The 25044-nt window shown below is 38.7% G+C and overlaps 1 protein-coding gene across 1 annotated transcript in view; it reads left to right on the forward strand.

Annotated features, from left to right (window-relative positions):
• The window catches only part of LOC114690678 (interferon-activable protein 204-like), a 59374-nt gene that overhangs the window by 3165 nt on the left and 31165 nt on the right, over positions 1-25044 (forward strand). The window contains exons 2-8 of the mRNA XM_037211033.1: positions 2319-2609; positions 4394-4515; positions 5307-5474; positions 8335-8610; positions 9635-10051; positions 12021-12209; positions 12736-12757. Coding sequence (XP_037066928.1) covers positions 2342-2609; positions 4394-4515; positions 5307-5474; positions 8335-8610; positions 9635-10051; positions 12021-12209; positions 12736-12757 — 1462 coding nt within the window. The 5' untranslated portion in view covers positions 2319-2341. The remainder of the gene's footprint in view (positions 1-2318; positions 2610-4393; positions 4516-5306; positions 5475-8334; positions 8611-9634; positions 10052-12020; positions 12210-12735; positions 12758-25044) is intronic.

Consider the following 25044-nt stretch of genomic DNA (forward strand, 5'->3'; position numbering starts at 1 on the left):
CATAATTCCCAAACTGAAATGACAAACATTAAAGCCGAATGTTGGACTCATTCCAATGTCTGAAGACCATCAAGGAAGTATATAAAATGTGAGTGAGGTACAAAGCAGGATGCTAGGTCTACTGGGAAATTTTGGGAATTTCCAGAAAGTCAATTTTTTTTAAAGCAAAGTATCCCTTTTATTATAATTTTTTTTACATAACTTTTAAACATAAATCAAGTAACCACCTTCTCTCATCACAGGAAAAGGGTCCTGCACATTTCAACAGGCAAAAAAGATTTTAGGAAATACAACTGCCCTATTACAATGTTCTGATTTTCTTGAATATATGGAAAATTGGAAGGACAGGAGCATGAGCATGCAAAACATCATTATAGAGCAGAAAGTCAATTTTTGTTGCTTCTAATTTTCTAATTGTTATTATTTCTTTGCAAAATTTTATGATGGGAGTTGAAAGACCTGTGGATATAATAATAAGTTTAATTCTACTCATATTTGGCAACATAAAATTAGGAGGTTCTCAAGTAGGAAATACAAGTAGTCCACTCACAGGTTTTCAGTCTCAGTAATGGTGTCAGGCATGGGTTTCCACTCATGCAGGCCTTAGATCAAATCATGAAATGGATGGTTAATCCTACAACATTCATGCCACTGTTGCACCAGTGAGCATGTTTTGCCACATGGGTTATTACTGTACCTCCAAGGATGAAAAACTGAGTAAGGTTAATGATTATTTTGCCCCTCCAGTACTGTGCCTAGTACTTCCCTGAATTGGAAAATCTAGTCAGTAGGGATGAGGCTTCCAGGTGAGTGTCAAGTTGATTTCTCCATGTCTGTGACTCAAGAATGTGGTGTCTCTGCAATAGAGTCTTACCATAAAGTTCTGGAGTGTATCCAAGAGCATTGTCAATAGGCTATATGTTGGGGGGGTCTATGAGAAGAGACTGGCCAATAACTTCAAGAGAGCAAATTCATTCCTAGCACTGGGCTTTTTGTTACCTGTGGTGTCTAGTAGAAATATTGTTTATATATTGTAGAATAACTTCATGTAAACTTTTGATATGTATTTAACAGATAGAAAGAGAGATGATAGATAGATAGATAGATAGATAGATAGATAGATAGATAGATAGATGTATAGATGGAGTGTGTGTGTGTATAAGCTTCTAAAGCAATAGGTTTCCATCTTAGTTTTAGAATTATAAATTAGTGATAGTTACTCCTTTGTCCGCATCTTCCACTCCCATACACTCCCATTACCAACATCATTTAATTCTTGTTTGCAAAGTTTATGAAAAGTACACAGAGAAAGAAATGTGAGAATGGCTTTCCAAGCAATGAAAAAGAAATTAGACAAACCATAAACCTTGAACATAAGAGTATATTTTGCCCTAATAAAACCAGTCCCAAACGGTCAAAAAAAAAAAGAGAGAGAGAGTATATTTTGTATATTTTGAAGTACATGATCTCAAGAATAAAAATAAACATAAATTGCAGTGTGCAGGTTATTCAAGTACTTCTAATATATTTTAGGAGGGAGGAATATTTTAAATAAGATAGAAAACTATTAAAAGATCTAGGAAGGATTTAAGCATGACATGGAAGTAGAAAATTGTGTCTATGAACAAGTAGCACGACTAAATCAACCCTGAAAGGATAAAAGGAGGAAACTACTGACACAATTCCATCCAATGAATTCTAGGGTGCTGCTCTGAAAAGTATGTAGATGTTGGAGAAACTGACAGTAATATGAGCACAAAGAACCCAAAGATCACAATCCAAGGCCAGGAAAGACAGGATCCTAGTGAGGAGTGTTTGAGGCAAAGCCTAGTGGACAAGAGTCAGTGGCTCAGCATGGTCATCTTTCTTCAGTCATTGTTCATCCAGGTGTATTGTAATAGGATGCAGTCCATTTGCATATATGTCACTTTAGAATGGGAAAAAAATCAGAAACCCACAGGCATATATCCATCAACAGTCTCCAGAACCAAATAGGAATGGAAAAGGCATTAGGATATTAAGACTCATAGCCCAGACTCTAAACACTGCAACAATTACTGATTCCAACACTTTTCTTCCACAAGTGCCACTGGTCTAAGTCACCTAACATGGCTTATGAGGAAGAATATCCTACACTTGTTTATTAATATATAAGTTCTATATCCATTATGCACAATGGCACAGCTTCTGTTTAACTCTGTTTTTCTCTCACATGCAATTATGGACATTATTAATAGGAGTCATCCACTCACAAAGAATAACCTTGTTTTTGAAATTATCTGTGTATGTTTGTAATCCTGTCTATTTTCATCGTTTAGGATTGTCCATAATTTTAGAGATAATGAATGAATACAAGACAATTGTTCTTCAACAAGGATTAGAGGATGTGACTGTGGATGACTACCAGTTTAGGAGAATCAAGTCCTTACTAAGAAAAGAACTAAATCTAACAGGAAAGATGCAAAATGATTATGACAGAATTCAGATGGCTGACCTGTTGGAGGACACATTCCCAAAAGATGCTGGACTGGACAAGCTGATAGAAGTGTGTCAAAGCATTAAAGATCTTGAAGAGCTCGCTCAAAGGCTTAAAACAGAGAGAGCAAAAGGTAACATGGGAGCACCCTGTACACTCATCCCTTCTCCACCCTCCCCAAACTTTCTGGCTCCCTGCAGAGATCAGAACAGATATGTTGCTTTCCCATGGTGTGTACCTTAGAAATAATGGGGGTGGACGCATTTCAGATGTCAAGAAATTGATGATTTCAAGAAATCTTTTTTTTTTACAAAGAAACTTGATATATTTTAGGTAGACATCTTTTGAATTGGAGGTAAATTATAAAAAAGTAGTTGTTGAGATAGGTTAGAACAATGGTAGAAAAACTAGAAAATGATAGACTAAAAAATGAAAAAAATCATGTCCCACATTTAAATAGAGTATATATAATATTTGATTAACAATCTTACCCACTCATTAATAACTTTTCCAGTAAGAAATTTGATCTAATATTTTAGTAGAAGCCTGCATTTTAGAGATGTGAAGAAGTTTCTCTTTATAAAGTCCCTGGGTATACTGGTACACAACTCTGACCTGAGAATTCAGCATGAAGAGACCCAGTCAAGGAGACTGCAGATTGGTGATACACTGAGTTATACAGAGAGATATATGTCCCCAGTGTAGAAGTCCAAACACAATTTCACTACTTTGTTACATCAACTATCAAAACACAATTCTTTTTCTATGAATTGGAATGATTGTACTTTGAATGTAACCTATTGCTATTATCATAAAAGTTTCATGTTTGTAAATCAGTCTGTGGCATGAGGGCTGGGACAGGGTTGTAGTGATTAAAACCGAAGTTTCCATGAAGAAAAGAGGAAGAAGAAGAAGAAGGAGGAGGAGGAGGAGGAGGAGGAGGAGGAGGAGGAGGAGGAGGAGGAGGAGGAGAAGAAGAAGAAGAAGAAGAAGAAGAAGAAGAAGAAGAAGAAGAAGAAGAAGAAGAAGAAGAAGAAGAAGAAGAAGAAGAATGGAAAAGCTGAACCCATTACACCAGGGATGGGCTGTGTGGGACTTGGTACCACCGGTGGCCTTCTGGCCAGGGAAGGCCTCTGCAGCAGAAGAAAGGAAACACACAGAAACAAGTAGAGACTAAGTAGTCCTTGAAATTTTTGCAGGATATTTGATCACACTGTGTACCATGAGATTGTGTTATTTACTTGGGGGAAAAAACAAAACCTGTTTCGAGGTCCGGTGTGGCTCAGCCCTAACACACAGCTTTATTCCAATATCTTTCTGCTTGAATATTGTAAATTGTGTTAAATCAAGTCAGGCATAGGTTCAGAGGCAGAGCAAGCAACGAATTAGCAGGAAGTGAACATAGGATTATTGAGAAGATCATAGAGAGTAAGAGGAAGTGGGGGGATGGTTAGGGAGAAGCACAGGAAGGAGAAGTGGGGGACACCGAGTATGAGCGGTTTTGGTTTGCATTGGCATAGGAAAAGGGGGATTATGGGACACTAGTGGAATAGGAAAGTCAGCTGGATGCTCTCTACCTCTGTGAGCTAGCCAACTGTTGCCCCAACATCTGGCTCTTGAGTCTTTATTGGTAAAATTGAATAATTGAGGTTTTTTGTTTGTTTGTTTTTTCTTTATTAAGAAATTTTCTACTCACTCTACATGCCACCCACAGATCCCATCTCCTCCCTCCTCCCACCACCCCAATTGAGTTTTTTAAAAACAACATGAAATCATTATCTTTCTATAAATTTATTAATGAAAATGGAATAAATCACCAATGTAATTTAAAAAAAAAAACAAAATAAATAATTCTGAATGAGCTTCAGCCATCTTAACCACTTCCCTGGACTTATTGTGTTTTCTTTATTCCTACAGTTAAAGTGCAAAAGAAAGGAAAAAACAAAACTGCAGTGAAAAGAAGAGAGCAAGAAGAACCCAGTAGTTCCCAGTCTCTTTCCACCGATAATGAATCATACGTGAGTAAACCGTCTTCAGAGGTAAGGTGGCTGGTCTCCCACCAAAAAGCTTCTCCCCAGGTTCTTCCCCTTCTTAGCTCTTTAGGAAGATTCAGTACTCTATCTATCTAGTCCACGGCTCTAGTGAGAATAGGTTCTAAGTCAACAAATTCATAGGGACCTGTCACTCCTTCAGCATCAGATATACAATGTCTCTAATTCGTGCAGTATAACCCCCAGGGATGCAAACAAAAAAAGCAACTCTTATTTAAAAAAACACATTTAATTGGGACTTGCATATTCAGAGGTTTAGTCCATTATTGTCATGGTGGGAAGCATGTCAGTGTGCAGGCAGACATTGTGCTGGAGAGATAGCTGAGAGTTCTGCATCTCCACAGGCAGCAGTAAGAGAGAGTGGCACTGGGCCTGGCTTCAGCATCTGAAATCTCAAGGCCCACCCCTCAGTGACACACTTCCTCCAACAAACCACACCCACTCCAACAAGGACACACCTGCTAATACTGAGACTCTCTGATGACCAAGCATTCAAACCACTGTGTCTATGGGGATCAATCTCATTCAAACTACCACACCATACGATCCGTCTGTTAAGAATGAGGTGTGCACAATGATGCAAATATAATTAGAATCCAGTAATAAAACAAAGATTCTTATAGTCCTTGAAATATTGTGCTTTACTTAGTACTAAAGACATTACTAAGGGCTGGGGATAAAACCATATGGAAAAGTACAACTTAGCATGTACAGAGCCTGTGTTTCAATTTCCAACACATGGGAAAATCAATAAGGAAAGACAAACATTTTTCTTTTAGAAAAAGAGAAAACAAGCCACAAAAACTAAAGGTGGCAAGAAAATGAAGCTTACCCAGGAGCAGACTCAGCTTCTAGAGCCTTCAGGAAGCAACCCACAAAAAGATGAATGTTGTCTCCAGACTCCTCATAAGCCTCCACCACCACCATCCAGCAGTTCCTCAAACAAGGTACCACTTTCCTATTCCCAATGCTTGCCCTTTCCCAAAGCCTATCTCTGGGCTCACCACAACCTTGGGAAAATATCTCACTGATCCACTACTACAAAGATTTTCCTCTTATTATTAAATAGCTTAGTAAGTTATGTAATCATGTATCACAGCCTCTGTGGTATTGAACAGGTAAGTATTTATGAAATGATTTCTAATGTTGTCAACCAACTTTCTGCTTAGAGTTCAGAAAAGAAAGAGGGGAGACCGACAGGGACTAACACAAGAATGTATCAGTCCCCATGGCCTAGTTTCTTCTCATACCTTTTCCCTTTGCTGGTGACCTAACTTCAGAGGTTATTTTCACCATCCTATGTTCTTCTCAACATAGAAACATTCTGTTTCTTTGCTTGGAAGTCTTTATCCCTGTCCATTCACTGACCAAATATTGTATAATTGTAATGGTCACTTTTGCTGAGAGTCAGCTTCAGACCCTCCCAGGCATGCATTAAACACTCCCAGCCATTGCTCATCATAGAGAACAGTTTCCTGTTCCCATTTTGATGCATTTTTAATATAAGTACAACCATAACTATATATATATATATATATATATATATATATATATATATATATATATATATACCATTCATCATGCCTGTATTTTGGGATCCTTACTGCAATGTACACACATCTCCTTATTTTATTGCATGGTACAATTGTGTTGTACACTCCATGTGACCAGCAGTTAATCTTTTTAACAGGCAGAGTCCATTTAGCATGGGAACTCCTTAGGCACATCTAATTAACCATGTTTGTAAATGATTACAGTAATATATTTCAAAATGTACACAAGTCTGGAAAATAGGCTACAGTTAGTAATACTTTCGGCTTGAAAGGAGTCAGCTTTATACCCATTGTAGCATTTTAGAAGAATTTTTACCTTTAACAATCAAAAACATAAAACAAAAACAATAAAAATGGCCATTACAATTAAACCAAATTATTTGCATACTAACTCACCTTCAGTTTTCAAGCAAATTTTATAATATTTAAATTTTTATACTTCTAAGATTATAAAAGTGTAATGATGACCCTAACAACTATACCCGGTTGCCTATGTACAAGTATTTCTCACATATGTAGAAATTTTATTTAACTGGATTTATAGTCATTTTAAAGACATAAATACGCCGGGTGTGGTGGCGCACACCTTTAATCCCAGCACTCGGGAGGCAGAGCCAGGCGAATCTCTGTGAGTTCGAGGCCAGCCTGGGCTACCAAGTGAGCTCCAGGAAAGGCGCAAAGCTACACAGAGAAACCCTGTCTCGAAAAAACCAAAAAAAAAAAAAAAAAAAAAAAAAAAGACATAAATACAAGTTTAAATGAGTCTAGATGGGCTTCAGGCATGCTATTCCAGCATGCTGTCAACTGAGATACATTCCCATCCACCAAAATCGATCTATAAGAGTATTTGCCCCACAATTTCAATCACATCCCCTGAAAGTATAGAGCGTGGTTTCTCTGTACATAATAAGGATTGAATATTTGATGGATTGGAGAGTCTACCTAAAGAAAAGTACACAAACAGCCAATTTTACTACAAGCTTCATTTCCCACAAAATAACACTAAAAACTGAACTAGGCCAAGTAAGATCAGCTTTGTAAGATGCTTTGAGCTAGTATTTTATCCCAGAACAGTGAAAATTCAATACCTGGCTTTTAAGAGAAGTTGTAATATTGATTAGTAAGAGTGGAAGCTAGGTGTAGGAAATACCTAAATTTGTTCTAACATACTTTCTTCAGCCCAGGAAAAAGCTGACAGGGTAAATGTTCTCTTGTGAAAAGATGAATTTGGTCTTATTTTCAAAAACTAATAAGCAGTATTAAAAAATATCTCAATCCTATTTTCCTTTAAAACAGAAAAACACAAACATCAAAAACACATAGTATCATAGGGACACAGGTTTCCCAGAAAAAAACACCAGCTTCTAGAATTATCAGCAGCCAGCAACTCCTCAGCTGCCAGTAAGCTCCAGACTCTTACAGAAGTTTCAGCAGCAGCAGCAGCTTCTAACAGCCTCCAGACTTATCAGAGGCCCCTAGGAACATGCTTCACTTTTTAAAATGTCTTCAGGCTCTCTAGCACCACCTTGCCAGAATTTTCCAGTGTCTCCAGCATCACACTCCAGCATCCATCTAAACTCTTGAGTGCCTCTAACACTGTCCAGTGGTGTCCAGGCTCCTCATGTACCTTCAGCAACAATATCTGGTAATAGCTGGGTCCTTCACATGCCTTCAGAATCAGTGTCCAGCTCTATCATTACTCCTCATATGTCTCCAATATCAGTGTCCAGCAATGCCCAGAACATTGACCTACCTACAGCAGCAGCAGCAGTAGCAAACAGTCTCCTCACAGTCCTCAAGTAATAACATCCAGAAGACCCCTAATGGGCCTTCAGCAACAGTGAGAAGCAAAGCCCAGTTAAGAACGATGACTCCAGCAATAGCATCCAGCAATATTCAGGTCCCCCATGCTCTTCCAGAAGCTGTGTCCAGAAATGACAGCACCATCTGGGTATTTCAAAGAGCAGCATCCAGTGGCATTCAGACTCTTAACTCTGCTACAGTAAAAGCACACAGGAATGCCAATGTCCCAGGTCCCTTAGGAACAGGACATGTTTATTTCCTGGCTTCTTTGGCCTCTCCAACAACAGCATCTAGTAGTCTCTAGACTTCTCAGGTACTTCCACCAACAATATCCAACAGTCTTCCAGCTCCTCAGGTTTCCATACCAATAGGAACAAGCGAAGTCCAGACCACTCAAACACATCCAGGAGCAACATCCAAAGTAATCCAGGCTCTTCATGTTTCTCCACAGGCAGAGTCCAGAAGTGAGTGCACCACTCAAGGGCCTCAAGGAGTAGCATCCAGCACTGGACAGCCACTTCCCTGTCCTAGAGTAAAAGCATCAAGGAGGGTCCATGCTCCTCAGATGCCTTCAGCAACAGCATCAGAAAGTCTCCTGGCTCCACGTGGATCTCCACCAACAGTGTCCAGCTGTCTCCTGGCTCCATGGGTGTCCCCAGCAATGGCATTCAGTGCTCTCCAGGCTCCTCTGGGGCCTCCAGCAACAGCAAGCAGCAGTACTTCACGGGTAATGCTTCCTGTTCTCACAATATAATGACAGAGATTAGCACAAACTTGGAAGGTTTCTTCATTAATCTATTTGCACACATAATCTTTTATTCAAATAATCACTCATTTTATTGTGTTTAGTTACTGATCCTTCTCTACATTCAACTTTAAAATGCTTTATATGCTCTATCCCATTAAGAAAATGCCTGACTCAGTGATCACCTGATCATGCCTATTCTGTAAGGAGTATAGTGAGACACTTGCTTATTTAATTTTACACTTTGAACTTTTTGTCAAGATATTCTTTTCATATTGTGAATTGCTGCTCCAGTTATAATGAAAATGTACTTTCTGATGTTAGAATACATTGATCAGGAATCAGAGTTAAACCCTATCACCACAGGGTGAAGTGTGTATTTTTTCAAATAAAATTTCAGAGAGTGCTACCAGTTATAGCTGCCTCCCTGAGCTGATACCCAGATTGGCCATGACAGTCAATATGCTTCTTCTTTCAGCCCTGCAGTGTTGCCTCCATTTCATAGTGCTCTCCTGATGCTCAGAAATGGAATAGGATACTGAGGAAGCAGGTTATCCAAGTAAAATGACTTCAGACTCTTTCTGATGCCAGGATTCTCCTCCATGCCAGCTATTATGGAAAAAGAAGAGCTGCTAGCTGGAACCCTTTTTGTTTAACCATATTGAGGGCATCTTCTTGGGGCTGCCTACCTAGCCCTTTTACAAGAAAGCTCTGACTGTTTAGACAAGGTTTTGTAATTGGAATCTTCAAAATGTTCCTACATACAAGACTTGACTAGAACGTGGAGGCCTTGGGTTCATTCCCCATAACTACAAGTATTATCCATTTATCCAACAGGTATAATTAGTATTAAGTAGAATCACTAAGTTGTGAATTAGGTAAATCTTTATTTCTTCCTTTATCTAGGTTATAATCTTTGTTTAGATGTTCTCCACTCTACTCAGTGGAGTTGTGACTTATGATCTGTCTGAACTATGCATGTTTATCCTCTGTATGTTTTATGTAGACACCAAATAATGGAAACTTACCAAAGGAGCTTTCTAAGGTAGAAGGTCACCATCGAGATCCCATACAAGTGATGGTGTTGAAAGTAACAGAACCTTTTACTTATGATTTGATTGATGACAAAAGGATGTTCCATGCCACAGTGGCTACTGAGACTGAATTCTTCAGAGTGAAGGTTTTTGAGACAGCCCTAAAGAACAAGTTCATCCCACAAAAGATCATTGCCATATCAGATTATTTTGGCGCCAATGGATTCCTGGAGATATATGGAGCTTCCTGTGTGTCTGATGTGAATGTTAACCAAACAATGGTTATCTCAAATACACTGAGGAGAAGAGCTAATGGAACTCCTAAAATTAAGGATCTTTTCTCTCAAACAAAAGGGACATATGTGAATGGAGAGTTTGTGGTAACTAAGGTAAGCCATTACATTATTTAATAATGCATTATTAAATGCCTTTGCATTCTGAGATTTTAAGTTTTAACTTGGCACCGGAATTTACTCAACTTACTTAACACAGGAAATAATCATCATTCATATCAGAAAGAGATGAGTAAGGTTTCCACATTTTGGAGATTGAGATAGTCTCTTACAATTCCTCTCCTCAAGGTACCAACATGAGAATTCTTTACAAGCAGATACATCAATAACCTTTGGCATTTTCCTTGCTGACAATCCATCTATAAACATCCTTTTCCCAGACACTGTTCAGTTTATAGCACACTTTCCTTTTAGATTTTATTTCTTTCATAGTTTCCTAACCCATCTCATTGGCAACTCGGTTGTGAATGAAGAGTCAAACTCGTAGTCTAGATACAGTTTGCAATGATGAGAATAAAAAACCAAATAAACAATTCTGCCCTAGAATGAAGCCATGTCCAACAAACCAGGATTATTTTTTAATGTGTTCTCATTATCACATTTTTTTACTTTTTATCAAAATCTTTTGACTGAGCGAATAATATTTTAAATAATGAAAGAAACAGGAGTTTAGCAAACTAGTTTAATTTCACAATAACTAGGTACAATGAAAGTGAGGAAATTTAAGGAATTCTATGACTTTTGAATGTTTCTTTAAGTGCCAATGTACTAATTCATTAGTATGCTTGCTTGTTCAATGTATGATTTCATAATTCATTGCGTATGAATCAGGCATGGCTTTTTCCTTTTATCTATGCTGCTGTTGACTGTGCTGCTACATTTGGTCACACAATTAAAAGTAAACTAAGTGAGACACAGACTAAAACACCAGAAATATTGCTGTAGATTTAACCTTTGAGAGATTAGGAAAGAGTAGACGGAATCGATGTGTGCAATGAGCAAATGTGATCCACTTAAACAGGAGGGGTGTGTGTGTGTGTGTGTGTGTGTGTGTGTGTGTGTGTGTGTGTGAGAGAGAGAGAGAGAGAGAGAGACTGTCTTATGTGACTCTGTATTTGTTTCTCATGTTATTTCTTCTTTATACCTGCTACTTTGTACATTTTGTTTTATTCTTGTTGATTTGTCTTCTTTATTTGACTGTTTTCTTAAAAGAGAGAGAAAGAAGTGATGGAGTTGGAAAGGAGGGGAGGAGAGGATTTTGTAGGAGAAAGTAGGGGAAAGGAAACTGTGATTAGAATATGATGTATGAAAATAACTTTATTTTCAATAAAAAGTAAAATAAATTAAATAAAAAGGACTTAAAACAGTGTTTCTCAGACTCACAATGAGCCACAAGTAGCCTTTTCTTCTCAGCCTCCTGGATGTAACTAAGAACCCTGAAATGGTAACTAAATGGGGTTTGCTGTGTATTTATGTTTTTTTTCATTTTTGATCCCTTACTTTGGAACCTTAAGAAATCTCAGCTATTCCGATATGTTCCCACTAGTACTTAGGAAGACACTCATTTTTTTCTAAAGACACCTAGCAGATAAAGACCTCAAGTAGGTAAAACTTAAGAGAGGCTTCCAAGGGCTGCAATTATAGCTCAGTCATTAAGGGCTAGGCACACAAAACCTCCAGAGTGATTTCAAGAAAAAATTTGTTCACCATAACATGTTAAACTCTTCCATTCAAGTAATTCTTTTTTGTCAGTTATTCCTTTATTTTGTCTGTGAGGGTTGAGAGAAACACAAAGGCCATGAAAGCAGTGTGGAAGTCAGAAGAGAAGCTCCACAAATGAGTTCTCTCTTTCCACTATAAGTCCTGGGAACTGAGTGGTAATCAGGCTTGCCAACAAGCACCCTTACCCACTGAGTCATCTCACTGGCCTTTTACCTGTGATTCTAAACTTAAGAGTCATACTTGCCTTTGTCAGGGACAGGTTTATGCTAACACTCTTTATTTCTCATAGAAGTGATAAGCTTTCACATATTTCTTAAAACATGAATGTTAACTTGTTTTTCAGAAAAATGAAAGGGGTGACTTCATTTACTATGGGATTGAAGATGATACTGGGAAAATGGAAGTGGTGGTCTATGGACGACTGACCAGTATCAACTGTGAGCCAGGCAATAAACTTCGACTTGTCTGCTTTGAATTGACCTCAAGAGAAGATACATGGCAGCTGAAGTCTGTAAGGCACAGTTACATGCAGGTGTGTGCTTTGGGAAATACAATTCTTCCTAAGAATCCTATATTTCAATCTCCTGAAGCCCAGGGTGGCCTTGAACTCCTGATCTTCCTGCTTCTTCTTCCCAAATGCTGGGAATAAAGGTGTGTGCCACCATAGCCTGGCCTCTGTGGTTAACTAGTGGCTGGCTCAACCTTCGGATCTCCAGGCAATCTTTATTTGTCAGAACACAAACAAATTATCACACAACACTGACTTTTCAAATTGACCAAAGACTAAACACAAAGAACGTTGGGGTCTTCATCTGTAACTTTCAAATATTTTTATTGCAGAGGATGATGAACAGAAACAGTAAGTTCCCAAGGATGCCCTGAGCAAATCAGACCACAATATGCTAAAATCCACAATCCCTGTCATGCTTACACACTGTGTGGGATTCATATTACACTTAAACAGCCACTATTACAATGTAAACAGTCAGTAGGAATGTAGAGAGAAGTGTGAACCATCTGCATTTCAACTGCTCTGACCTCATCTTTTCTTCTTTAAGGTTATCAACGCCAGAAGGAGAGGCACTCAATCCTGATTCAGTTATGAAAACGTCTCTAGAACAATACTTCTGACAATCTGGATGCCAAGGATACAATTTACAGAGATAAAATCCAAGTCCAGAAAGTCAATGTATATATGACCTGTTGAAAGACCATACCTATGAAAGCCAGCTTTTGGGTTTTTTGTTTGTTTGTTTGCTTGCTTGCTTGCTTGCTTGTTTTTTCAAGAGGGGATTTCTCTGTTTAGTCCTTGCTATCCTGGAAATCACTTTGTAGACCAGGCTGTCCTGGAACTCAGAGATCTGCCTGCCTCTCCCTTCCAAGTGCTGGGATGAAAGGTGTGTGCCACCACTGCCCTGCCTGCTATTATATGTAGGAAATGGTGCTTTCTTATATTCTTTATACATTTTTGTATTATCTAAATTCCATATTTTGTATCTAAACTTCTATAACTCTTAATCTATAAGTTTTATGTATAAAACTTAAAAAAATTTTTGATAAAGCAGTGATTCCTTGGGAATATCTTTAAACCATTTGAAGTTGCTCTAAAATAAAATATTAGTGATCTGCAGATAAAACTGTGGAATACAGGCTTCATGTGTGATGTTTAAGGACAAAGCTTGTTCAAGAACAAATAGACTGTGTCCTGTCCAGAAAAACCGAACATTAATAATACACAGGAGAAGGCTGAATCCAGCCTTGGGTGCAGTTTCCAAAACTAGTGTGCTGAGGACCTGGCAAGTCTTCAGACGCTTTTCACTGAGTAATTATGACTGTATTATAGAGTTTTATTATTTGAGCAAAGAATTAAAAAATTATGGGTGCTAAGAGTGAGGAATTTGGAGACAGAGCCTGCCAGTGCCTAACTGGATTGAGGTGAGTCTTTGTCTAGGTGGGGCCCAGGGGCACAACCCTACACCAACCACACCACTACCCATTGCAGTCCCAGGCTCAAGCCAATAGGCAGGCCTCCTGCAGAGTGGTGAGACTACCACCATCCCCCCACCAAACCTTGTAACCCAAAAGCCTCACTTCCCCCAAATCCCACCCACCCTCTGAGACTGCAACTGTTCCCTGAGACAGAGCCTGCCAGTGCCTGATTGGACTAAGAAGTGAGTCTTTATCCTCCTGCCCCAACACACCAGCCCCTAGGCTTTGGGCCCAGGGGCACAACCTTGCACCCCTACACCACCACCCATTGCAGTTCAAGTTTCAGGCCAGTTGGCAGGCAGACATCCTGCAGACAAGTCACACTACCACCATCCCACATCCCAGATCCTATAAACAATAAACCCAACCCCTCCCAACCCACCCACCTGCTGAGACTCCCCTACTCCCTGAGACAGAGCTCACAAGTGCCAATTGGACTAAGAGTTGCTCCCTGAGACAGTCAATCAGCACCTATTAGACCAAGAGATCCCACTAACCAAGACTATCCATCAGACCAAAAGAGGCTCCCTCAGACACAGACACTGCTTGCACCAAGTGGTGAAAGAGATGGGTAGACGCCAGTGCAAAATACAGTCAACAACATAAAAACCAATATGGCCCAATCAAAACCTACATCAGCAAGACCTGAACATCCCAACACAGAAGAAACAGAAGAACTCCAACTTAAAAAATGACCTTAAGAAGATGATAGAGAACTTTAAGGAGGACTTGAAAAATTACCTTAAAGAAATCGAGGAAAAGTCAAACAAAAATTGGTAAAAAAAAAAAAAAAAATCAGTAAATCCCTTAAAGAAAGCCAAGAGAAAGCAATTAAAAAAGTGAGGGAAACAGTTCAAGACTTGAAAACTGAAATCAAGACAATAAAGAAGATACAAACAGAAGGAATGCTGGAAGTGGAAAATCTGAGTAAATGAACAGGAACTGTAGATGCAAGCATAACCAACAGAATGCAAGAAATGGAAGACCAGATCTCTGATGTTGAAGATACAATAGAGGAAACAGATTCATCAGTCAAAGAAAACACTAAAGCCAACAAAGTTATGACCCAAAATGTCCAGGAAATTTTGGACACCATGAAAAGACTAAATCTAAGAATAATAGGGATAGAAGAAAGAGAAGAATACCAACTCAAAGGCACAGAAAATATATTCAACAAAATCATAGAAGAAAATATTCTCAACCTAAAGAAGGAAATGCCTACAAAGATACAAGAAGGTTACAGAACACCAAAGAGAGTGGATCCAAAGAATAAGTCCCCTCACCACATAATAATCAAACCACTAAACATAGAGAATAAATAAAAATATTAAGAGCTGCAAAGGAAAAAGGCCAAGGAACATATAAAGGCAGACCCATAAGAATAACACCTGATTTCTCAATGGAGACTCTAAAAGCCAGAAGGTCCTGGACAGATGTTAAACAGACACTAAGAGATCATGGATGCCAACCCACTATTATGTCCAGCAAAACTATCATTCAACATAGACGGAGTAAACAAAATATTCGATGATAAAACCAGATTTAAACAATATCTTTCCACAAATCTAGCCCTACAGAAAGCACTAGAGGGAAAATTCCAACTTAAGGAAGTTAGATACACCCATGAAAACACAGGCAATAGATAGTCCCACACCAACAAATACCAAAGAAGGGAAACATACAATACTGCCACCCCCCCCCAAAAAAATAACAGGAACTAACAATCATCGGTCATTAATGTCCATTAATATCAATGGTCTCAACTCACCTATAAAAAAACACAGGCTAACAGAATGGATACGAACACAAGATCCATCCTGCTGCATACAAGAAACACACCTCAAGTTCAAAGACAGACACTACCTCAGAATAAAAAAACTGGGAAAAGACTTTCCAATAAAACAGAATAAAGAAGCAAGCTGGTGTAGCTATCCTAATATCTAATAAAAATAGACTCCAAACTAAAATTAATCAAAAAAGATTGGGAAGGACATTTCATATTTATCACAGGGAAAATCTGACAAGATGAAGTCTCAATTCTGAATATTTATGCCCCAAATACAAGGGCACCCACATTTGTAAAAGAAACATTACTAAAGCTTAAATTGCACATCAAACCCCATATACTAGTAGTGGACAGCTTCAACATCCACTCTCACCAATGGACAGGTCTGCCAGACAGAAACTTAATAGAGAAATAAGGGACCTAACAGACATTATGCCTCAAAAGGACTTAATATATATCTACAGAACATTCCACCCTAATACAAGAGAATATACCTTCTTCTCAGCACCCCATGGAACCTTCTCTAAAATCGACCACATGCTTGGTTACAAATCAAATCTCAACAGATACAAAAAAATTGAAATAACCTCCTATATCTTATTGGACCACTATGGCTTAAAGTTAGATTTCAACAACAAAAATTACAGAAAGTCTACAATCTCATGGAAACTGTATAATGCCCAATTGAAGGGCAGGAAGATCAAGGAAGAAATGAAGAAAAAAATTAAAGATTTCCTGGAATTCAATGAAAACAAATGTACGACATACCCAAATTTATGGGACACTATGAAAGCAGTGCTAAGAGGAAAATTCATAGCACTAAATGCCCACATAAAGAAGATAGAGAAATCTCATACTAGCAACTTAACAGCACACCTGAAGCACTAGACCTAAAGAAGCAAACTCACCCAGGAGAAACAGATGCCAGGAAATAATCAAATTGAGGGCTGAAATCAGTAAACAGAAACAAAGAGAACAATACAAAGAATCGATGAAACAAAGAGTTGGTTCTTTGAGAAAATCAACAAGATAGACAAGTCCTTATCCAAATTAGCCAAAAAGCAGAGAGAACATACAAATTAACAGAATCAGAAATGAAAAGGGAGCGATAACAACAGACAACGAGGATATCCAGAGAATCATCAGGTCATACTTCAAAAACCTGTACTCCACAAGATTGGAAAATTTGAAAGAAATGGACAATTTTCTGGATAGGTACCACATACCAAAGTTAAATTAAGACCAGATAAACTATTTAAATAGACCAATAACCCCTAAGGAAATAGAAACAGTCATTAAAAGTCTCCCAACCAAAAAAAGCCCAGGACCAGATGGTTTCAGCACAGAATTCTACCAGATTTTCAAAGAAGAGCTAATACCAATACTCTTTAAATTGTTCCACACAATAGAAACAGAAGGAACAATAACAAACTCTTTTTATGAGGCTATAGTTACCCTGATACCCAAACCACACAAAGATGCAATAAAGAAAGAGAACTACAGACCAATCTCCCTCATGAATATTGATGCAAAAATACTCAATAAAATACTGGCTAACCAAATCCAGGAACACATCAAAAAAATTATCCACAATGATCAACCCAGGGATGCAAGGATGGTTCATCGTACGAAAATCTGTCAATGTAATACACCATATAAATAAACTGAGAGAACACATCCACATGATCATCTCATTAGGTGCTGAAAAAGCCTTTGATAAAATCCAACATCCCTTTATGATAAAAGTTCTAGAGAGATGAGGAATACAAGGAATATACCTAAACACAATAAAGACAATTTACAGCAAGCCAACAGCCAACATCAAATTAAATGGAGACAAACTCAAAGCGATTCCACTAAAATCAGGAACAAACCAAGGCTGTCCACTCTCCCCACATAGTACTTGGAGTTCTAGCTATAGCAATAAGACAACAAAAGGAGATCAAAGGGATACAAATTGGAAAGGAAGAAGTCAAACTTTTCCTATTTGCATATGATATGATAGTATACCTAAGTGACCCCAAAAATTCTACCAGGGAACACCTACAGCTAATAAGCTCCTTCAGTAAGGTGGCAGGATACAAGATTAACTAAAAAAAAAAATCCTATATACAAATGATAAATGGGCTGAGAAAGAAATATGAGAAACATCACCCTTTACAATAGCCACAAATAATATAAAATACCTTGGGATAATTCTAACTAAGCAAGTGGAACAACTGTATGATGAGAATTTTAAGTCTCTGAAGAAAGAAATCGAAGAAGATAGCAGAAAATGGAAAGATCTCCCATGCTCATGGATAGGTAGAATTAACATGGCAATTCTAACCAAAAGCAATCTACAGATTCAATGCAGTCTCCATTAAAATCCCAACACAATTCTTCACAGACCTGGAAAGAACAATACTCAACTTCATATGGGAAAACAAAAAACTCAGGATAGCTAAAAGAATCCTGTACAATAAAGCAACCTCTGGAGGTATCAAAATTTCTGACTTCAAGCTCTACTATAGAGCTACAGTAATAAAAACAGACTGGTACTGACATAAAAACCAACATGTGGACCAATAGAATTGAATTGAAGACCCTGATATTAATCCACACACCTATGAACATATAATTTTTGATAAAGAAGCCAAAACTGTACAATAGAAAAAAGAACGCATCTTCAACAAATGGTGCTGGCATAACTGGATGTCAACATGTAGAAGGCTGCAAATAGATCCATATCTGTCACCGTGCACAAAACTTAAGTGCAAGTGGATCAAAGACCTCAACATAAATCCAGTTACACTGAACTTGATAGAAGAGAAAGTAGGGAGTACTCTTGAATGCATTGGCACAGGAGACCACTTCCTAAATATAACACCAGCAGCACAGACAATGAGAGCAACAATTAATAAATGGGACCTCCTGAAACTGAGAGGCTTTTTTAGAGCAAAGGGCATGGTCAATAAGACAAAACGAGAGCCTACAGAATGGGAAAAGGTCTTCACCAACCCCACATCTGACAGAGGGCTGATCTCCAAAATATATAAGAAACTCAAAAAGCTAGACTTCAAAATACTAAACAATCCAATGTAAAAATGGCCTACAGAGCTTAACAGAGAATTCTCAACAGAAGAATCTCAAATGTCTGAAACACATTTAAGGAATTGCTCAACATCCTTAGTCATCAGGGAAATGCAAATCAAAAAGACTCTGAGATACCATCTTACACCTGTCAGAATGGCTAAGATCAAAAACACTGGTGACAACTTATGTTAGAGAAAAGGTGGAGCAAGGGGAACACTCCTCCACTGTTGGTGGGAATGCGAACTTGTGGTAGTGTATGTGTACTTCTCTTCCTTGGGGGTTACTGCTGTGGTGTTATCTATTGCCTATGTTTTAGTGGGCGTATCTGACTTCCTTAGATTGGAATTTTCCTTCTAGTGCTTTCTGCAGGGCTGGGTTTGTGGATAATTATTGTTTAAATCTGGTTTTGTCTTAGAATGTCTTGTTAACTCCGTCTATGATGATTGAAAGTTTTACTGGGTATATTAGTCTGTCATCTATAGTCTCTTAGTGTCTGCACTACATCTGTCCAGGTCCTTCTGACTTTCAAAGTCTTCATTGAGAAATCGGGTGTTATTCTGATGGGTTTGCCTTTATAGGTCACTTGGCCTTTTCCCTTTGCTGCTCTTAATATTCTTTCTTTATTCTGTACATTTAGCTGTTTAATTATTATGTAGCAAGGGGACTTTTGGGGAGGGTCTAGTCTGTTTGGTGTTCTATAGGCTTCTTGTATCTTTATAGGCATTTCCTTCTTTAAGTTGGGAAAGTTTCTTTCTATGATCTTGTTGAATATATTTTCTGTGCCTTTGAGTTGGTGTTCTTCTCTTTCCTCTATCCGTATTATTTGTAGGTTTGGTCTTTTCATGGTGTCCCAGATTTCTTGGACATTTTGTGTTATGACTTTTTTGGCATTGGTATTTTCTTTGACTGATGAATCCATTTCCTCTATTGCATCCTCTACACTAGAGATCCTCTCTTCTATCTCTTGTATTCTGTTCGTTATGCTTGCATCTGTGTTTCCTGTTTGTTTACTCAGATTTTCTATTTCCATCATTCCCTCTGTTTGTGTCTTCTTCATTGTTTCTATTTCCCTTTTAAGGTCTTGAACTGTTTCCTTCGCCTGTTTCATTGCTTTTTTATGGTTTTAAGGAATTTATTGTTTTCTTCTGCTTTTTTATTTGTCTTTTCCTATAGTTCTTTATAGATTTCTTCCCATTTTTGTTTGACTTTTTTTCATTTACTTTATTGATTTCCTCCACTTTTTTGTTTATCTTTTCCTCAATTTCATTTTTTTATTTTTTTCTTGAAAGGCCTCTATCATCTTTATTATGCTATTCTTAAGGTTGCTTTCTTCTGCTTCTTCCACCTTGAGATATTCAGGTCTTGCTGTTGGAGGAGGTCTAGGTTCTGGTGATGCTGTATTGGTCTTTATGTTGTATGTGCTTCTGCCCTGACGACTGCCCATCTCCTCGTCTAATAGTTATAAGAGGTGCCTGTGTCTGAGCAAGTTGCTGTTGGTCCACTCTGTGTTTGTTGTGTCTGTGTCTCACTCAAGGGGCCCTTCTGGGTCTAATCTTAGCTCTTGGTCTGATTGGAGCAGGCAACTTCTGTGTCTCAGAGAGCTGCTCTTGGGTCAACTCAAGCTAGTTGATTCTGTGACTCACAGATTCGCTCTTGGTCTCATCAGGGCTCTTGGTCCAGTCAGAGCTGACAGATTTGGTGTTTCAGGAAGCCTCTTTTGGTCCAATGAGAGGTGGCAGATTCTACTTCTCAGAAAGTCACTTCTGGGTCTAATCAGGGCTGGCAGATTCTCTGTCTCCTGAGTTTACTCTTGGTCCAATGATGGCTCTTTGTCCAATGAGAGCTCTCTCTTTCTCTGTGCCAGATGGGAGCTGTCTGGGTCAGATGGGAGTTCTCTGAGCTGAATGGGAGCTCTCTGGGTTGGATGGGAGCTAGGGGCTGGTCTTCAAGTTTCAGGAAGTGGTGGGGGTCCTGGGCAGATAAAATATTATTTTTAAAAGCCAGTAAGTACCAAAAAGGGAAAAGAAAAAGGAATCAGGGAAGTGGCAGCATGACAGCAAAGGCACATGCGGCAGAGCAGCAGTGACATGTAGACATCAGAGGGCAAGATGAACCTGGCCAGGCTGCAGGCTTCCTGAGGGGCAGCTAAACAATATAAGGACAGTGGTCTCAACTGGAAACAGCAGGATGGCAGAAGCAGAGAAGATGATTAGGTATCAAAAGCATAGAGAGTTAGAGGAGACAAACTGCAAGTTCTGGGCATAGGAAGACTTCCTGAGGGCTGGTGAGCTTTTGGAGCCAAGGTTCTCAGGTGTCTTAAACCTAGAATTGTTAACACTGGCTGCTATCAAAGACTGAAAACTCCCAAAATCTAATCTCTCCATGAAGCTATAATTCTAGGCCAAGTGGATGCTGAGTTCCTAAGCCTTCAAGAGTTGTAAGACTCAGAAGGCAAAGGATATGAATGGCATAGATCTGTGTACACCAGAGCTATCAAGCCCTAATGCCCAAGACTTGTAAGCAAACAAGGATTAGAGGACAAGATTTGTAGCTGCACCTGCCTGCCTGCTACATTCTCTATATCAAATCAGAGGGCACAATAGTTGCCAATGACCAGCTTTTTAAAACCTTCTTGAATGCCCATGTGCCCATTCAGATAAAGCATGAGACTCTAAAGTGCTGAATAATAACACCCCAAGAACATGATCCTGCTTGCCGATCAGCTTGGGTGAGCTCACCCATCCACTGTCTGGCATCATTTGTTCTGTGTCTCAAATTACATGAGACACTAGAGATTCCTCACTCTCCTTGATTGAAAAATACTATGATATAATGGTCATTTCAGGTCCCTGATGTTACTAACACCTAAGAGCTTTGCCACAGTTGTCAAGGCGTCCATGATGTCATTACATAGGCCCACTATACCTGCTGGGTTTATGCATAAATACCATACATAGTGCAAAAGTGCTAAGGAATCATTAACTTAATCACTAAAGGAAAGAAGTTTAGCTCTTGTCTAGAGGGCATCTAATTCCTTCCCATTTACCCATTATGAGATTTGCAAGTGTGAGATGAAATCCTTCTCAGTTTTTTCGGGGTGTGTGTGGCTGGGAGAACTATTAATAAATGAGAGAATGCTTTAGTAAGTTCTTAAACCAAACGTAACTGCACTACATATCTTCTTCTACCCAGGATTCACACATTCAGTTCTTGGTAGCAATAGACACCTGCTGAATTCTCCTCCTACCACCTCTAAACTGAATAGAGAAGAGGTAGAATTGTCTGGGTGGCTCATTCTTGACCTTTCAAATGATACCTTGATTCAGAGGAATTGATTCTCAGTGATCCATGGATAAGGCTGTTGAATATGAAGGGTTAAGGTTGGAACATCCACCTATGAAGACATGGAAGAAAAATAACTGAGTACAGCAGACCTTTGATTTTCATGTTGAGTAAAGTGCTTACACTTAGGAGACAATCCAGTCTTGCTAGCTGGGGAAATCGAAAGCTAAGAACAATGGGAGGAGGCCTCACTTTTGCAATCCTCCTCTCCAAGGAATAGGAGAGCAAAAGGCATCCAACGTTGCTCAACTTCAAGAGACGTGAAATGACTCTGACTAAAGTCATTCTTCCCATCTTTAAAAACACTTCATGTCCCTTGCACTTCCTTTCCATATCCCTGTCCAATCTCTGAGAGATTTATCTTCTTACTCAAATGAAACTTCCCCTGTTCCTAGCCTTGCAGATGAACTAGGATCTGAATACTGTTGAAGAAATCTCTAAGAAGGTGAATCCTGCCCCCTATGTAGAGTTGAGAGCTCTATGGAACCCACAAGAGTACAGGGGAAACCAGTGCTGCTTCCTTCAGAGGAGAGTGGACGGAGCAGGGCTGTTGCCAGCTGCTCTCAGGGCGGTGAGGCCACAGCAGCTAGGATCTGATACTTCACTAGGGAAGATTGCAGACATCTTTATTTCACCCTTACTAGGGCAGGATGATCACTGCAGAAAGTAAAATAACTTTTTTGAGATTTATTTATTTTTGTAGAAGTCTACTCTATTTGCATATAGACCTGTGTGATAGAAGAGGGCCTCAGACCCCATTACAGATGATTGTGACCCACCATGTGTTGCTGGCAATTGAACCAGGACCTCGGGAAGAACATCCCATGCTTTTCATCACTGAGCCATCTCTCCAGGCTGTAAAATAACTTTCTAAGCATAAATATTAGTAAATGGAAAGTGAGAAGAAGGCTTTTGTTTTCTTGGCTGGAGAGTGAGAAGGAACTTGTTGGCTGTAGTGATTGATAGGGTAAACGATAGGATAGTGACATGAAAGAATTACCATGAAATAGTATTTAGTGAAATATATATCTAGACCTAGGTTGCACTCTCTAGTATTCCAATATTACACAGCACAAGAGGTGATGGGTATGTGCAATATAAAATGTCACAGATCAGCAAATACATCTACTCAAACAAATAGTGTTTTAATGATTTTATAAGCACATTTAGCAACCTGCTCTGCTCCCTTTTACTCCTGGTATAAAGCAGCATTTTGATCACTGCGAGAGAATTTTGTCAACTGGAAAGTTCACTGTTTTGGTTAATTGTTAGTGTTTTTATTTTCTTACAGTAAAATATGGGGAAGAGTTGGAGTTAATTTGAAATAGATTTCTACTACCTACTTGTGGAATATTTTACAGGCTGCCTGTGTCCTCTCGTATAGACCCTCACGTGTACTTGAACAGAACATTTTAAATCCTGATTTGAGGACTGTTACCATATTAGAGGAATCTTCCCAAGTTTATGAGTTAAATTGCAAAACTTCCTAAATCTTTGCAGCTGTTTTCACTTTGACCATTGAGAGGCACAATGCTGAATCAATCATGAATCAGTGTGTTTTTTTCTTGTGTTTCTTTCGGAGTGCAGTTTGTATGTGCTCCCTCACACACAAATGGAATGTCCACTGTGCATATTTGTGAGTGGGTGTGTGTACATGCATGCACATATGTGAAAAATACAATCCAGGACACTATTATTGAGTGGTGAATGAACATGAGCAGTAAGAAACACAATGCATTATTTTATTGAATAAATCTATAGGTCAAAATAGTGTCTTTTTTTTTTTTATAAAGTGCAACACATTTAATTTTGTGATAGTTATATAAAAACTTTCCCTGAGTTCTATTTAACCACAACTGGCCTGGCTTTTCTTTAGTTACTGTGTAAAGTAATTTATTTTTAAATTATTCCAACATTAAGGAATATTTTGCAAACAACACTTAAGTGCATGTCTTTGAAAGGTAATAAAAACTAAATTTTAAATTTTAGTGGCTGGCTAGTTCCTTCATGCATAGACTGAGAATCCTGATTTGGGAGGTTTTGTTTAGTTTTCATTATCTCCCCTTCACCTTATGGTATTTCCTTGTTACATTTTAAGATAAATAAGTCAGTACATTCTATGTCCTCTCTCCTCTGTCTGTCAACCATGTTAACATTCTTCCTGCTTCCCCTGTCTTTGACCAGGGCTGCACTTTTGAAGCAGAGGCACAGCTAACCAGGCTTGATTTTCAGTCTGCTCAGCCTTTGGTTTGAAGTCCTTCTCAGCTTTACTCACTGCTTTCTTTCCTGTACTTCCAGTGGCTGTTTCTATGTGGATCTCACCATTAAAAACTACTGGGGATCTGAGTATCAAAATATTTTGGAGGATTTCCTATGCAGTGCCATATTTTTTCCTAGGTGAAGTAAACTAGATTTGAATCATGTTTAGCTCAGACACCTCTTTATATGAGTGGAGCTGAATAATCCAAAATTTGGCAGCTCCACTCCTGTATATTCTGAATGCAATTATTATGCCAAGACCTAAAGCAATAGTATTTCTACAACAAAACATGGGTGCTGAGGTGTAGGTCTGATTCATTAAAAGTATACACAGTCTCTTGCCATCTCATATCCAATTATATTTTGGGTATTTTTGTGTTGTCAGAAGTCCCAAAACAAGTCAAATCTTTCAAATTTTAAACCTGTTGTATTTTACAATTGATATAGGACTTTAGCAGGGTTTAAGCATGACTTGTAGATAGAAAACTGTCTCTATGGACAAATAAAATCATCCAAGGAAATCAAGCCTGAAAGGTGGAAAAACAAATAACTATTGACATAATTCCACCTAGTAAATGTTGTGACTTGACACTAGAAAATACACAGATGTTCAGCAAAGTGACAGCCATAGGGGCCCAGAAGACGCAGAGAACAGGGTGCAAATACTATGGCATACAAGATTATAATGAGAACTGTTTAAGAAATAGGAAGAGAGCAAGGGCCAAAGGGGTGCGGTCAACCATCATTCCTGTATGTGATGAGAAGATGCAGGCTCTTTGCACACAAGGCACTTCAGCCAAGGGGACAGGAAGAGTCAAGCATGCAGCAGCAGCAGCAGCAGCAGCAGCAGCAGCAGCAGCAGCAGGTGTCAGCACCAACAGGGAATAAAAGAGGGACCCAGGATTTTAACACTCAC

This window comes from Peromyscus leucopus, chromosome 15, assembly GCF_004664715.2.
Source record: "Peromyscus leucopus breed LL Stock chromosome 15, UCI_PerLeu_2.1, whole genome shotgun sequence".
Classification (NCBI taxonomy): Eukaryota; Metazoa; Chordata; class Mammalia; order Rodentia; family Cricetidae; genus Peromyscus; species Peromyscus leucopus.